The sequence below is a fragment of the Rhynchophorus ferrugineus genome, unplaced genomic scaffold (genome assembly GCF_030347505.1).
Source record: "Rhynchophorus ferrugineus isolate W39M unplaced genomic scaffold, kcgeb_rfMv2 rfM7, whole genome shotgun sequence".
Classification (NCBI taxonomy): Eukaryota; Metazoa; Arthropoda; class Insecta; order Coleoptera; family Curculionidae; genus Rhynchophorus; species Rhynchophorus ferrugineus.
In genome coordinates this window covers 7,540,943-7,558,637 of record NW_027472586.1, presented here as the reverse complement: position 1 = coordinate 7,558,637, position 17,695 = coordinate 7,540,943, and the positions used below count along the sequence as shown (strand labels likewise).

The following is a 17,695-nucleotide window of genomic DNA, read 5'->3' as shown; positions in this document are numbered from 1 at the left end:
AGAAAAACAGTAGTGTTAATATATAAACGTTATTATACCATAAACTAAGATATGGCAGATCGGTCCACCTAGATAGCAGGTCAGTTGAAAAGTTCCCAGCCTACCACAGTAAAACAATTTTTTTTGCCAAAATTATTTTCTTTTAGTCAACATAATTCCCTTCAAGGGTGATACTCTGATTATAGCGACCCTCCAACTTTTCAACCAATTTTTGTAGTACGATTTGTCCTTTGCTTCAAAATAAGCCCCAGTTTCGGCGATAACTTCGTCATTAGACGAACATTTCTTCCCAGCGAGAATTCTTTTGAGATCTAAGAACAGGAAACAGTCGCTGGGGGATATCTGGTGAATACGGTGGATGAGGAAGCAATTCGAAGCCCAATTCATGGATTTTTTCCATCGTTTTCACTGACTTGTGACGCGGTACATTACCTTCGTGAAGCATTGCTTTCTTTTTATTCAAATGCGGCCATTTTTCGGCGATTTCGACCTTCAAACGGTCCAATAACGCTAAGTAATATTCGCTGTTCATGGTCCTTCCTTTTTCAAGGTAGTCAAAATTATTCCATGTGCATCCCAAAATACAGACGCCATAACCTTGCCAGCAGACTGTTGCGTTTTCCCACGCTTTGGAGCGGGTTCATCCTGTGCAGTCCACTCGGATGACTGTCGATTGTATTTCGGAGTGATATGATGGAGCCATGTTTCATCAATTGTCATATATAGACGCAAAAACTCGGGTTTATTACGCTAGATCATCTTCACTGCTCCGAATCATCAACCGTTATTTTTGGTCAAAAGTAAGCTCGCGCGGCATCCACTTTACACAGAGCTTTGTCATACCCAAATGTTCGTGATTGATATGATGTACACGTACAGTTGATATCTTTACAGTGTCTGCTATTTCATTCAGTTTCAATTTAGGTCATTCAAAATCATTTTGTGGATTTTTTAATGTTTTCATCGGTAACAACCTCTTTTGGGCGTCCACTGCGTCCACCGTCTGCGTAGATGTTACAGAGTCATGCAAGCGCTTTTTCCAATCACCAAGACATTTCTGTGGTTGAAACCGACCAAAGATCATTCTAAGAATGCGAAAAATTCAAACGAGGCTATACCTGGCGAGTAAGAAGTATGGGGCATGATTATAATATTGTTTTCGTTAAATATTAATGAACACATTTTGCTGTAATATGGTTCATACCCAAAACATCCGAAATAAATGAACGATGTAGTCTGTTGATGCCAATATCATTAGCTATACCTTTAATTGTGATCGGGTGACCATTTCTTTCACATTTTACAGACGTTATTCTTCAGGACAATGCTCGACATGTTGCAAAATCGGTGGTTGTTCGGTTGTGTGAAAATCGAAACTTTGTTCCCACTTATTACTAATAGGTTATTTGAAAAGGCCCCGGCCTGACACATAGATGGCACTACTAGAATTAAATCCATATGTTTTTAGTTAGTCCTAACCATTAAAAGATACGTGTATAAATTTGATAACTGTCGGATCATTAGTTTGTGAATTTTCGCATTTTGAATGAAGCAACTTTTGTTGTTGTGAAAAAATAGATAAAAAATAATTTCGCGTGTGCGAAGTGTAATAAACCCGAGTTTTTGCGTCGATATGTGACAATTGATGAAACATGATGAACCCGCTCAAAATCGTGGGAAAACGTAACAGTCGGCTGGCAAGTTTATGGCGTCTGACTACCTTGAAAAAGGAAGGATCATTAACAGCGACTAATACGTAGCATTATATGACCGTTTGAAGGATGAAAAATGGCCGCATTTGAAGGAAGAGAAAGCGCCGCTTCACCAAGACAATTCACAGTGTCTAAAATCCATGAATTGGGCTTCGAATTGCTTCTTCATCCGCCATATTCTTCAGATCTGACTCCCAGTGACTGTTCTCTGTTCTCAGATCTCAAGAGAATACTTGTTGGGAAGAAATGTTGGTCGAATGAAGAGGTGATCGCCGAGACTGAGGCCTATTTTGAAGCAAGGAACAAATAGTACTACAAAAATGGTATCGAAAAGTTGGAGGGTCGCTATAATCAGTGTATCACCCTTGAAGGGAATTATGTTGAATAAAAAAAACTAATTTTGTTAATAAGATTTTAGTCATACAGGATTTCAGGATTTTAATCGCTTTGTTGCGATTTTTTGAATGGTAGCTATTGGATGTATTATAAGTTTAAATATTAGCGATGTTCTATCGATATTAATGATCCCTCAACGCCGTCTTGAATGATAATCGTCTAGTATCAGCCATCTCCGCCTAACTGTTATAAAAGACGGGTTATTTTTTGCTTCAATCCTTAATAGATGTTCAAGTACAAGGGGGCGTTAATAACAAGCTACCAACTAAAGACGATAATCGACGTCACTCACTGTCGAAGCCTATTTCCTTTTCAATCGGCGGGTTTCCATATACACCCGGTTTTCCCGTTTGATTCCGATAACAAATGAAGGCGAGCGTTCGAGTAGCTGACGCTAAGAACACGGCATTCATCTTGCACTGTCGCTTCTTCTCCATTTGAGCAACGATCGAGATGTATTGAGCTACATGCACACTTTAAAAGTTGCCTACTAACGGGAAGATACGTTTTAAGTGATCGGATCCATCGAAACCATATTGTAAGAAATAATTATTGTATAAGTGTGTTGTTGATTAACAAAAAGATATTTATTAGAAGCGCTAGGTGTTTTTTTAAACACTGGAACTTATATTTTCGACGAATTATTGATTATTTATTTATTTATTTATTTGTTTCCTGTCTCGTCAGCCTCTTGGGCCATTTAGGGTCGGCTAGAATGTAGTATTTAGTTTAAATATAATACGTCATACGTGACCATACATTACATTACTGTGACCAATATGTGTCTGTCAAAAGTTGTCAATTCGTTTTACAGTCAGACAATATTTTCTTTCTCATTTTATTCTATTTAAAAAGAGATAGAATGCTGTTTGAGAAGTTCGAACATGTAACCGAAAGAGCCCGCAAAAGTTGTCGGTTTGTCCAACGTCTACAAAATTCTTCAAAATATTATAATTACGGGTTATCAGATATATATATATATATATATATATATATATATATATATATATATATATATATATATATATATATATATTATCTGAATGTCAGTACGGACACGGTCACTAAAATATCTCATAAAATAAAAACAATATAACCTTAAATTCACCAAAAAGATATCGCGTTTGTGCGAAACAGGAAGATCAGCTTGGTGTCAGCTGATCAAATGTACGAAATGTGTAAAAACAGTAAGTAACAAAATCAAGGAAGAATTATTATATCAAATTATATATTTAAATGAGACATGAATATTTCAGAATGGTACATTGGGTCGTTCAAGGCAAAATGATATAGTGTAAAGTAAAATAAATATAGTGTAAACACAGCAAAAGTTGATTGAAAAAGGCAAACGTTGGAATAACTATCGATTAGGTTTTGTTAGTTATAACATTTATTAATAATTCATTGCAGACATATAGTTCTTCATGCTGGACACAGGAATGTTTTAATTCCTCGCGCAGAATTAGTTTTTTCCTCTAAGTCCAAGGGTGACTACCATGGAAAAAAGAACCATAACTTGTCTTTGCTGTAGATTAAAAATCATCTTTTAAAAAATTGGAGGAACCATCAGTAATTGTTATGTACAATGCACCATATCTATCATAGTACAATGGTGGAGAAAATCCCAATAAGTGCATCAACAAAGGCTGCAATTAAGGAACAGCTTAAAGTACATAAAATAAGTTTCGAGGAAACCATGTTAAAGAACAAACTATTCTTCTATAAGAAAGTTTCTATAAGAATAAGAACATTTGGTTAAAATGTATGAGGAACGAAGTAATACTAACTGTTTTGCAGCATATAGCAAATGCATTAAGGAGAATGCGGTGATATTAATGTAATTTTATTACAAATGATGTACACAGGTAGTAAGAGGACAAATTAAGGAGAAATATAGTTATATCATAATGACTTTACAAGGAAACATTGCATCGAAGAAAACAAGAACTAAGCGTAAAACATAAATATGCTCTCTAATGAAAGCAAAATAAATGAGTCAGATATATAATTGTTAATTAGGTGGATTATGCCTTCGGGTGATACCACTACATAAAAAAGTGCCTAAAACTCTACCTATAATGTATATATAATAAAACAACTCTAATTGTAATTTTAAGTTCTTCGATAATATATGCATTAGATGTACTATAGTGTTAAAATAAATTATAATACATAACATTCTTGTTTCATTATTTTATTTATGTTAAAATTTTGTTATATGTGAAAGCCAAAATGTCATACGAACTTGTGTGAACATTTAGTGTGTATTGTTAGTGTAAACTATAGCTATAAGTTAATAATTAATAAATAATTATAATTTTATAATTGAGGAATACATACTGATGTATTTTCTCGTACTCGTCTTGCTTGTTAATTAATCCAAGCACATAGGAAAAGTAGTAATAAATTAATTGTAATAATAATAATTAAGATTGTACTAAGCGTATCTAATAAAGATGTTATAAAAAATATATATATAATTTTATCAAGAAAAATGTACACAGGTAGTGACAGAACAGACTAAGGAGAAATACAGTGATATCAGGGTGTTTTAATAATAAAACAGAGCAACGCAGGAAACAATAACTAAAGATAAAAAGGTATATATGTCCTTCAATGAAAGTGAAATATTTTACTTGGATATACAATTGTTAATTAGGCGGCTTAAGCCTCCAGAGGATAGCCTAAGTGGTTTAGATGAAGAAACGGAACATTTCAATGCAAATATAATAAAGTAACTCTAACTTAGAAAAACCATTGTGGCTGCTTAATTGAATTGATACGTACCACCGTATTCGTACTGGCCGAACTGGACCGATGATTGACCCTGGAAGAATTTGCCGGCGATTGGTTGGCGATCTTGTTCTCAGGCGGCCCCTCGCCGTTCTTCACGCTGATCTCCAGGTAACAATGCGGCTCCAGGTGGCTCTGCGCCTTCTTCTCCTCGTTGACTATTCGACGGGCCGCGCGGAATATCTTGTAGTACACCAGCATCATCACCGTGAGCGGAATGTAGAAACTGAACATGGTGGCGTACACTTGATAGCCGATGTCTTGCGACACGAGGCAGACGTCGTTCACTAGTTCGCCGCCCTCCTCCAGCTGCGTGTGCTCGTTGCCGATGATGAGCAGCGGCGGCAGCGAGATCATCGCCGCCAAACACCACACTAACACTATCCAAATTATCATACGCCTCGGAGTTCTTTTGACGCCGTACTCGAGCGGCTTCGTGATCGCGTAATATCGATCCACCGATATCATGCACAGGTTCAGTATCGACGAGGTACAGCTCAACACGTCCAAGCTCACCTGAAATATAAGAAACGTATCAAAAAACGCCGCATATCAAACGAAAAAATACCTCATATACATAAAAATGAATTTCTGTTCGTTAGTCTCGCTGAAACTCTAGAACGGTGGGATGGATTTGGGTTATTTTGATTTTAAAATATTTGCAGAAGCCCAAGGAAGTTTTATATAGTAATAAAACAAAGAACAATGTTCTTATACATAGCGTAAATGTCACCAATAGTACATATTACTTAACGCCATCAAGATATATAATGTTTTTCCTGCCACAATTTGTAAATTCGTTTTACAATCAGACAATATTTTCTTTCTCATTTTAGTCTAGTTAAAAAGAGATACAATGCTGTCTGATAAGTTTGAAGATTTAACCGAATCAGCCTGCAAAAGTCGTTCGATTGTCAAATGTCTGCAAAATTCTTCAAAATATTAGTTATGTAGTAGAATAACTACAGGTTATAAATCGGCAAACGTTGTTTTGATAAATTTGAGATCGTTACTTATTATTACTCTGATTGAAGATACCGAAGACGGAACAAATCAGTTACTTCAGACAGCCAGGAGATAATTGAGGCCCCCTTTTGAATATTAGGCCCTGCCCTGAATATTAGGATGGGCACGGTCATTAAAATATCCCAAAAAATTAAAAGTATAAACTTGGATTCATCGAAGAGAAATGTCCTCATACCCATTTCGTATGAATCAAGATCAGCTTGTTGTTAGTTCTATCACAGATCAAATATATGAAATATTATATAAACAGTGAGTAGTTTTTTTCAATATTAACATAATTTAATTAAATTATTTCAAAGGAAACTGTCTGGAAATAATAATTTCTTAGAACTATGAGATATGGTCTTTGAGACATGTAGAACATCCATTCGTACACTGTTAGGTAATATAGGATTTAAATGGTGTAAAGATAACTCACGAAGAGATTTAATGGAACTTCCAGACATTGCTTTTTAAAATTTTAAAAGCATATAATAAAATCAAGGAAGACTTATTATTTCAATTTTTATATTTGGATGAGACATGGGTGTTTCAGAATATGACACTGGGTCACTCATGGCAAGATGATAATAAAAGTGTTAAGACAACAAAAGTTGATGGAAAGAGGCAAACGTTGGAATAACCATTGATTAGGCATTATTAGTCATTCCAAATGTTTGATTATGATTCAATGCTGATAATTTCCAAGACAGGGTGGTAGGAAGTTGTATTGTAGAATGTGAACGATTTATATGCATAGATATGTGTGCAGAATTACACACGAGCATTAGGATAGTCGACTGAAATCGACTATCGACTATTTAATAACTGACTGCTTTATATTACCGACTGTTTCAGTCGTTATTTTCGGTCCGACTGATTTTGTTACTGTTTACTATCGACTGTTTCAGTCGTGTACTTTTAGTTAATATTTTTGGGTCTACTTCTTCCATTCGACTGATTTTGAACGTTCTGGTTCTGTCGTCCTAGCCGCGACTTTGCAAAAATGTACCCAATTTATGCTTACATAGATTTATATGTAATATATGTAGTCTTATGATTTTTTGGTAGTTTACTTGTATTTAACAATATAGTGTACGTTGATATTATAGCATTTTGGCACGATATTTTTCAAGATTGTCATAGGGTAAAAAGATTAATATTGGGAATGATAAATAGTAAAATAGTTTGACTATTTTTATGGCAATATTAGGTAAAATTTCGATTACTCCCTCGATTTTTATTAAAAATATTTGCTCTCAATAATAAATAAAGCATTTATATCATTTCATTCAGATCATTTTTAATTATGCCATGGATTAGGTTTTGTTTAAGTTCTATTGTATTGTCTATATGTATTATAGTATATTATTTAGAAATAGCAATTAACACACTAAAATACAATAAAACATTTGTGGGGTATTATTCCATTCCATAGAAAAATTCCATTCCTTTTTACAGATCCACAGAATATTCAAATATAAAAGTAAATCTACTTCGTTTAAAATTCAATTATAAATTGCATGTTTTGTATAATTATTGTAATAGTCATTATTATCATTATTATAATCAGTAATTATTTTTTCCTTCTCTTTTTTAAAGTTAGTTCGTGAAGGAATTTGCACATATCGCTTACACTACTGTTGGAAAATGTAACCACATATAAAATTAACTACCCAAGCAATTATTTCCGTCCTTTCCTCTCTCACAATTTATACAAGAAAGGGTTGGTACATCATCGTCTGACATCACGAATTGTAAAAACCGTCGAAATGTGCATTTGACTGAAAGTAGTAATTACAATTTTCAGTCGCCAGTTTTTTGACTATCGACCGTTCCGACTGTTATCAGTCGATAGTTGCCAACGCTAGTTGAAATGTTTCTGGAGAGAATGAATACTAATTGTCTTGTAAATATGTTAAATGCATTATGGAGATACTTATTAGACTATATTTATTCTGTGATGTATAATTTAGGGATTTATCTTCTGATTCAAAATTGGCTGCTGATTTTGTAGTACAACGTTGCTAAAATTTGATTTTAGAAATTACGCGTGCGTAGTTTGTTTACGTATAACAGAAAGGAAGAAGAATGTACCGTATAAAAGCTGGAACTGGAAGTACGTCGACTAGAGCTTAAAATGTTTGTTTATATAGATATGACATTTATTCTCTGATATGACATTTATTCCTGATTCCTTGATATGGGCGTATTTCCTGTTATTGGAATTTACTTATTTGTAGCGAATATTGGACAAGCCTCCAGGTGCCCCCGTTTAAAAAAAAAGAGAAGCAAAATATACACAAAGCCAATTAATAACAGGTGAATTGAAAAGTCCCGGACCTACCATAGTAAAACACATTTCTTTGGCAAAATCATGATTTTATATTCACCATATTTTATCACCCATCATCACCAACGTCACCATCAACCACATTCACCATCAACTTTTCGATACCATATTTGTAGTACGATTTGTCCTTAGCTTCAAAATAGGCTTCAGTTTCGGCGACCACCTCTTCATTCGACGAAAATTTCTTCCCAGCGAGCATTCTTTTGAGATCTGGGAACAGGAAATAGTCGCTGGCGGCCAAATCTGGAGAATACGCCGGATGAGGAAGCACTTCGAAGTACAATTCATGGATTTTACCATAGTTTTTTCTGAATTGTGACATGGTGCATTGTCTTGGTGAGACAGCGCTTTTCTTTTATTAAAATGCGGCTGTTTTTCGGCAATTTCGCCCTTCAAACGGTCCAATAACGCTATTTAATAGTCGCTGTTGATGGTCCTTCCTTTTTCAAGGTGGTCAATGAAAATTATTCCATGAGCATCCCAAAATAAATACGTCATAACCTTGCCAGCTGACTGTTGCACACGCTTTGGAGCGGGTTCATCGTGTGCAGTCCACTCGGATGACTGTCGTTTGGACTTCGGAGTAAAATGATGGAGCCATGTTTCATCCATTATCACATATCGACGCAAAATATCGGGTTTATTACGCTTGATCATCTTCAAACACTGCTCCGAATCATCAACTCGTCGTTGTTTTTTGTCAAAACTGAGCTCGCGCGACACCCAGTTTGCACAGAACCTTCTCATACCCAAATATTCGTGAATTATATGATCTACACGTTCAGTTGATATCTTTAGAGTGTCTGCTATTTCATTCAATTTCAATTTACGATCATTCAAAATCATTTTGTGGATTTTTTAAATGTTTTCGTCGGTAACAACCTCTTCTGTGCGTCCACTGCTTTCACCGTATTCGGTGCTCATTTCGCCACGTCTAAACTTAGCATATAAATCCTTGACGGTTCACGCGAAATTCCTTTTTTTCACAATAACAAAAGTTGCTTCACTCAAAATGTTATAATTCAAAAACTGATAAACCGACCGCTGTCAAATTTATACGCGCATTTTTTGAGGGTTAGTGCTAACTAAAAAATATATGGAATTTGTTCTAGTAGCGCCATCTATGTGTCAGGCCGGGGACTTTCTAATTGACCTGTTATATAGAAGATTGAACGATAGTCAAAGCTAAAACGTCCTGTAAAGTTTTTAATAACAAAAAACGGTTTCGCCTCGCCCAAATCCGGCGACATTCTAATTACGTGACGTCTTTATCCAGGTAAATATCAAAGTTTCCAGCCGGGATAAAGTCCCAATTTAAGGCGAAACCTAGCGATTCCACAGGAATAAGTAATTTCGATTCCGACTAAGATCACCCACGCCAATCGTTTACCCTCCCGAGTTTCCTAATTTCGTAGGAATAACAAACTATTAGTTTATATCCGAATCGGGAATCCTCCTGGATACAGACGGTTTATTGCTTTATTGTGAACGGTCCCCCCCTCATATTTCGGCACGATATTTAAGTAAGGATAGTTCGGAATAGCAACACGGGCTTGTTGGTTCTCGCTCCGGCTAATAATTTCTACACAAATAGCGACCCTCAAAGGCCTATTATTCTGGATAATTGAAATTGGTTTGACGCGATGCTTTCACATGATAACGGATTCGTTTTTTTTTAATTTTTCGAAGTTTGTTGATGTTTCTATGATTAAGTAGTAAAAAAAGTTAGTAAAAATTCGATGATTGAATTAATCACGCCGAAAGAGTTAACCAAAGTTATTAAAACTGACATTAGCCCCAGGAAATCACCAGGCTACGATTTAATAACAGGAGAATTACTGCAAAAACTACCAAGAAAGGGAATTATAAAGCTCACTAACTTGATCAATCGATAAGAGATACAGCATTTCGATTAAAACATGTCCCAGATATTTGGAAGATGGTGGAAATTATAATGACCCCAAAACCTGGGAAGTCACCAAACGAAATAAGAGCCTATCCACCTATATCACTGCTGCCAGTAATATATAAGGTTGTTGAAAAACTCCTGTTGAAAATAATAAAGCCACTCATAGAGAGACAAAACCTAATACACACCACAGTTTGGGTTTATTAACAACCACTAAACACAGAATAACAGATGTTATTGAAAAAACCTACGAAAGTAAAAAAGTATACTCAGCTATATATCTAGATGTAGCACAAGCCTTCGATAAGGTTTGGCATGAAGTCCTGGTTAATAAATTACAGAAAATGCTAACAAAACAACACACCGAACTATTAAAATCATACATTACAACCAGAATGTTTAGAGTCAAACAAGAAGAAGCTTACTCTACAATAAAAGAAGCTCAACCAGGTGTACCACAAGGAAGTGTACTGGGATCAATGCTTTATCTACTCTACACTTGTGATTTACCACAAATAGAAAATATTACGATGGCTACATTTGCTGATGATACTATGATTATTGCTGTTGGAGACAATAGTGAAGAAGTCTCACGAAAATTACAACAGGCAAGTGACAATATAAATAATTGAACACAACCTTGGAAAATAAGAATTAATGAAAGTAAATCTGTACCTGTGCAGTTGACCTATAAAAAGATCGTACAAGCACCAATAATATTAAATAACATTATCATTCCAATATATATGTAGCAACAATGCTAAATATCTTGGAATGAATCTCGATGCAAAACTTCGCTGGAATTATATGTCCCATAAAGAAGAAAAGAAAAGAACTGGTATTGAAATATAGGAAAATGTACTGGCTAATTGGAAGAAAATCACAATTATCAGAACATAATAAATTGCGTTATATAAGCAAATACTAAAACCTATATGGACATACGGAGTTCAATTATGGGGATGTTCTCCAAAGAGTAACATAAATCAAATACAAATTCTTAAGAACAAAGTCCTGAGAGTTATTGTGAGTGCATGCTCAATCTTGGCGTTTCAGAGATCAAATATACGAAATGTATATAACAGTAAGTAGTTTTTCCAATCGAAACATCATTATATATAAATATTTCAGAGAAAATTGTTAGTCTGGGTAGTATCCATAAAGACTCAAAAGAATTAGAGCTACTTGAGAGATGTAGAACATCCGTTCATACATTGTTGGATAATATAAGATTTAAGTGGTGTAAAGATAACCCACGAAGGGGTTTAATGGAGCTTCCAGAGATTGGTTTTAAAAGAATACAATTTTTAAAAACATATAACAAAATCAAGGAAGAATTATATCAATTTATATATTTTAAAGAGACATAAATATTTCAGAATGGTACATTGGGTTGCTCATGGAAAGATGATAATAAACATAGTGTAAAAACAACAAAGGTTTATGGAAAAAGGTAAACGTTGGAATAACTATCGATTAGGTTTTGTTAGTCATAACATAATGCATCAATGCATTATGCAAGGTCTGGATTTATGGAAAGAGGCATTGTCGAAAATAACACCTTCGATTTGGATGAGCTCGATCAGACACATTGAAGAAGAAATTGACAAATGGTGGAATTTTAAGCAAGTTTTTAATTGATTGAATATAAACAGCTTGGTTATTAACTTGACTAGTATTTCTGTAAGTGACTGTGATTGAATAAAACTTTATGAATGTTCGTTTATGATTTAATGCTGACGATTACCAAGACAGGGTGATGAAAGAGGAAACCATTAAAGGTCAGTATAAAATTAATATACTTTAATTGTAGCGAATTTTATTATAGTGTGAAAGCTTTATGAGCATGTGTGTTATTCTTCATAATATACATGAACGTTTGGTTAACATGTATGAGAAGGGAAATAACACTAACTGTTTTGCAGATATGGCAAATGCATTAAAGATAATGCAATGATTAAATGTAGTTTTATCAAGAAAGATGTATACAGATAGTAACAGGACCAACTAAAGAGAAATATGACTTTACAACGATACATTGCATCGAAAGAAACAAGAACTAAGCGTAAAACCTAAATATGCTCTCTAATGAAAGTAAAATACATTACTCAGATATACAATTGTTAATTAAGTCGATTAGACCTTCGGGATATACCACTACATATAAAAACGCGTCTAGAACCCTACCGATACTAGTGTGGAAAAAAGCTCAACGTATATATAATAAAATAACTCTAACCTATAAATTATTGTGACTGTAAAATTTATTGTAGTTTTAATTTCTTCGATAATAAATGCATTTGATGTACTCTAACGTTAAAATAAATTATATTTAATAGAATATTTGTTCAATTATTTTATTTATATTAAAATATTGTTTCATGTCAGAGACTAAATGTATTAAAACTTTAGCTGCGGTAACATTGCGACGTTTCCCGTGTCACTGCTATTTTGAATTGTCTATATATATATACATATCCCAAAGTTAAAAAGAAATAATCGAGTTTCACCTGCTATCTTATAATTTAATACACCGCAATTAAATCAAAATTAAAATTCCTCCATTTCATACATTAAATACTGTTTCAAGCTTAAACCCGATCAGACTTCGATCAAAACCCATTTACGCTCCAATTAAGTCCAATTTACAAGTAAAATTAATTAATGCCGCGGTTAAATTCAATTTTAAAATTCAAATTTAGAATTTGTTTAGGATTTCATTGATTTTTAAGCCATAATTAGTTAGTTGAATTACTCTTACTGATACTATGTATACGTTGTTAAAATAGATTTGGTGTAAAATTAATTTATTTTATGTTGGAATTAATTTAGGTTAAGTTTTGTTGAAATTAGTTTTTTGCTTCATATTGTTGCACACTTTAATTAAAATATTAACTTCTACTACTCTCACACATGGATTATCACAATACACCAGAAACTAAGGGAATATATCTTTATGTTTGACTATAGATAGCTCCATTTGTAATAAACAATTAAAGGTTATTAAGATTTTTTTGTAAATTTTAGTGGTTTTAATTTCTGATTAATTTCATGCCTCTAAATGTATTTCTTAATAAATCACAAACCGAATATTGCGAATATCTAAAGTTGAAATTTATATGAAAATGTACTGGCTAATTGGAATAACACAATTATCAGTATCTAATAAATTGCTATTATATAAGCAAATACTGAAACCTATATGCACATACCAAGTTCAATTATGGGGATGTTCTGCAAAGAGTTACATAAATAAAATATAAATTTTTCAGAACAGAGTCCTGAGAGGTATTGTGGGTGCACTCAAATACTATAGGACTGATTACCTACATCGAGACCTTCAGATACGGACAGTCAGTCAAGAAATCAAGAGAATTGCAAGGGGGCATGAGGAAAGACTCCATTCTCGTACGAATATTTTAATATTACAACTATTGGAGACCAGTACAGGACACAGACTCAAAAGAATCAAACCATCTGATCTTGTGTAGTGTTATGTAGGGAGGTGCATATATTAAAAAATTCAGCAGTGACATATATAAACATTATTTCACCAGAAACTGAGATAGGGCCGATGGGTCCTGCTAGTTATATACCTAGATTTAAGTTATCATAAAGACAAATTGTAATTAAATAATAATAAATAAAAATTTGAAATTAATGTTGCAAAGAACATCAACAATTGTAAAATAACTTCATAGAATTTGAATTCCTCATTTGTTAGTTTCAACGTGGGACGCACTGCAATGTATAAAGCAGCAGATAAAAGATGGAAGGCAAATTAAAGATGAGCTATATGTGAGGATGAGTCCATGAGATCGAAGAATAGAATAAATAGGCAAAGAACAATGCAATTTTATTAGAATATTTAGGTAAATAATTAATTATTTTAAACGGCCTGTTGTATTTATTGTTTTTGTAATATATATTTTAGATGAGAAAAATGGATAAAAGATAAAGACTATATGAATACATAAATGAAATAAAATGCATCAGTTATATATGAAACAAACTGCATAATTTGCAAAGACTGAACACATAAGCCGAATAGAAGAAACTATGAATTATTAACAGTAAAATTTTTGTTAAATACTAAGGTGTTTACCGATAAATGTAACAAGATCTGGGAGTATATGATTTTTTATTCTTTCAACTTGTATCAATTATTTTATTTATTTACTGTATAGACCTAAGTTTTGAAAAATCAATACTTAATTTAACGATTGTAAATACGTTCTTTTAGTATATGTTTTTAAATTATTAAAAAATGTATTATCTAATTGTGTTCATTATTGTTTCATTAGTATATTCTCTGTTTTAATGTACAAACATTTAATTATTTCATTTATTATTCCATAATTATGTTTATAACATGAAAGTAAACAAAGGTCATGTATACTTATATTTGATGCTTGAAAGTTGTGACAGTTCTGAAAATAATCTCACTTGATACTCTCCTATAATGTTCGGTGGTATAGAAATTTATGTTTATCAATATTTTGTTGATTATTGAAACTAAATTTAAATTAGATTCAATTAAATCCAACACATCACAATAATAGTTACTGTTTGCTTAAATATATTATTTTGCTGCCTTAGTATTCTTTTATTACCCTTTTTACGTTTATAGTTAAAAATATGTAAAAAAACATGGCTCACCTGATATTTTAATCTGGTTATTAATATTAACTTCATCAATATATTAAACTAACTTTTTCTTCCGAAATATATCTGATTTTCAGTTGATATTTTCTTAGGAAGTTTAAAATATTGTGTTAAGCACAGAAGTGGTTTGTTCATATTAATTATCATCATCAATCCATAGCTGGCACTCACTAATACAATATACGTTACTGATTCCACCATATGGACGGCAAGCCTTTTAAGCAATGAATGGCAATAGCTACATTGTCGATGTAGATATCTATCCTGGATCAATCTGTGGCTTTTGTTAAGAGATTTAATGAAAGTAAATCTGTACATGTGCAGTTTACCTATAAACAGACCATACAAGCACCAATAACATTAAATAATACTATCATTCTATATAGCAACAACGCTAAATATCTCGGAAGGAATCTAAATGCAAAACTTCGCTGGAAGGAACATATAAAGAAGAAAAGAAACTGGAATTGCAATATAGGAAAATGTACTGGCTAACTGGAAGAAAATCACAATTATCAGTACATAATCAATTGCTATTATATAAACAAATACTGAAACCTATATGGATATACGGAGGTCAATTATGGGGATGTTCTGCAAAGAGTAACATAAATAAAATACAAATTTTTCAGAACAAAGTCCTGAGAGGTATTGTGGGCGCACCCAAGTACTATAAGACTGATTACCTACATCGAGACCTTCAGATACCCACAGTCAGTCAAGAAATCAAGAGAATTGCAAGGGGACATGATGAAAGACTCCATTCTCATGAGAATATTGAAATATTGTCGCTTTTGGATGCCACCAGAAAAGGACAGAGACTCAGAGGTATCAAACCATCTGATCTTGTGTAGTGTTGTGTAGTGAGGTGCATATAATTAAAAATACAACAGTGACATTTATAAACATTATCTCACCAGAGACTGAGATAGGGCTGATGGGTCCTTCTACTTATATACCTAGATTTAAGTTAACATAAAGACAAATTGTAGGTTAGAAGGAAACGACTAGTAACAATATAATAATTAAGTAATAAAAAAAATTGAACGATTTTCATTTTTTGATGTTGAATAAAAAAACTAATTTTGCTAAATAATTTGTTTTACTATGTTAGTCCGGGGACATTTCAACTGATCTGTTAAGGTGTAACAGACTCACCCATAAGTTGCAGGCGATTTCTCCGAAGATCCATTTGCCCTTGATTTCATAGATGAGGGCCATTGGCATCACCAGGATGGCCACGCACAAATCGCTGACCGCCAAACTGACCAGGAGGTAGTTGCAGGGCCGGCGCAGCTTCCTCACCAGAAAGATGCAGACGCAGACGAGGGTGTTACCGATGATAGTGGTAATGATAATGCCGCCGAGGATGATGCACATTGCAATACTCTCTGCCAAGTTGTAGCCTTGGTCGTTCGAAGATTCGCTACCATTACAAGAATCATTGGCTACCAGTATTTGCGAAATGTTCTCCATACGAATGGGCACTATTTCCTTATGACTTCAACCATGGTAAAAAGGTGGTGGGGTGGGGGGGTCCTCCTCAGAGACGGCTACTGCGGGATACAGTGCTATGTTTCATCCCCACGCTAGATCAGGCCGCTTGTCCTTTGGTCTTTGGTTTTTCTTAAGTTTAGTGTCCGAATATTGATCAGAACTAATGTATAAGGCCGTGTGAACTTGATCCTTTATCTAAAATATAAAAAAACAATATTAACAAACAATTTGTAAAAAGCAGTGTTAAAAGAATTAACACAATTATTATATATATTTATATTATGCTGTACTGCCCAGAATATCCGGTCATATGTTACTGTTATTGTGAGTTAAACTATCTTAATGGTGAGCTAGATAGACTGAGAGAATATATTTTCTAATAGACAAGAACCCTCAGTGTCGTTTGTATCGCCGTTCAACCAGTCGTCTTTTCTTTCCTTGAATAAATTAGTTTTTAAAGTAAATTAACTCTTTTTATGGTTAAAATCCTTTCAAATATTCTAACATTTATACATGTTTTGGCTAAAATAGAAAGTTACATAACCATCAAGAATATTAAGTGTTAATATTACTTCAAAAACCTCTTTTTATTGTTCACCTTGTTTTGCCAATCAGGTAACCAAGTAATTAAGAACTGTATTTTTACGACTTCCTAAATAATTAACCTCAAAAACAGTCTCTCAAGGTTGTGAATAAAACATCCCCCATGCTGGCTGCAAAATCTTGGATTTTAACAACTCTGGATACTAAAATTGAATCTGTCTAAAGAGTGTATGGATGAAATAGAATTTAACCTCAGATTTGTGGTTGTCTATTTTTCTCTATGTTGTGCCACAGTACAGCAAAGATAAATCAAATTCTAATAAAACACGCTTTTTACAATCTTAAATGCAGAAACCAAAGTAATTCTAGTAAGATCATTAGTGCCGTATTTAATATAATGAGTCTTGAGATGTCAGAATATGATCGCAAACCTCCATGTGACAGATATTTGTTCATGGGGCTTCGGCTAAAGAAATGCGTTTCATATTACTATAAATTATGAAAAAGAGCGATTTTAAATTTAAAAGGCATCTAGTGATTCCATCATCTTTCTTTTTTTGAATATTTTGGCGTATATTGAAGCATGTTTTCTGTGTTACTTCCTATATATATATGTACTAGTATACACGACAGACATTGTCCTATTCTGGCGATTTAAATAAAAAAAATTCATTTTTTTAAAATATATTGTAATTGTTTGGGCCATTTTTATGAAGATATTTGTAAAATAATTATTAATTTACTCGACTCCTTCACGCATATAGATATTACAACATGACCTATCAATTATATATGTATATATCTGTATACTATCTTACGATC

At 33.4% G+C, this 17,695-nt stretch overlaps 1 protein-coding gene across 1 annotated transcript in view; it reads right to left on the bottom strand.

The window, feature by feature from the left end:
• Positions 1–17,695, bottom strand: part of 5-HT7 (5-hydroxytryptamine receptor 7) — a 56,872-nt gene that overhangs the window by 2,421 nt on the left and 36,756 nt on the right. The window contains exons 3-4 of the mRNA XM_076409167.1: positions 15,992–16,525; positions 4,896–5,417 (exon numbers count right to left, since the gene is read on the bottom strand). Coding sequence (XP_076265282.1) covers positions 4,896–5,417; positions 15,992–16,309 — 840 coding nt within the window. The 5' untranslated portion in view covers positions 16,310–16,525. The remainder of the gene's footprint in view (positions 1–4,895; positions 5,418–15,991; positions 16,526–17,695) is intronic.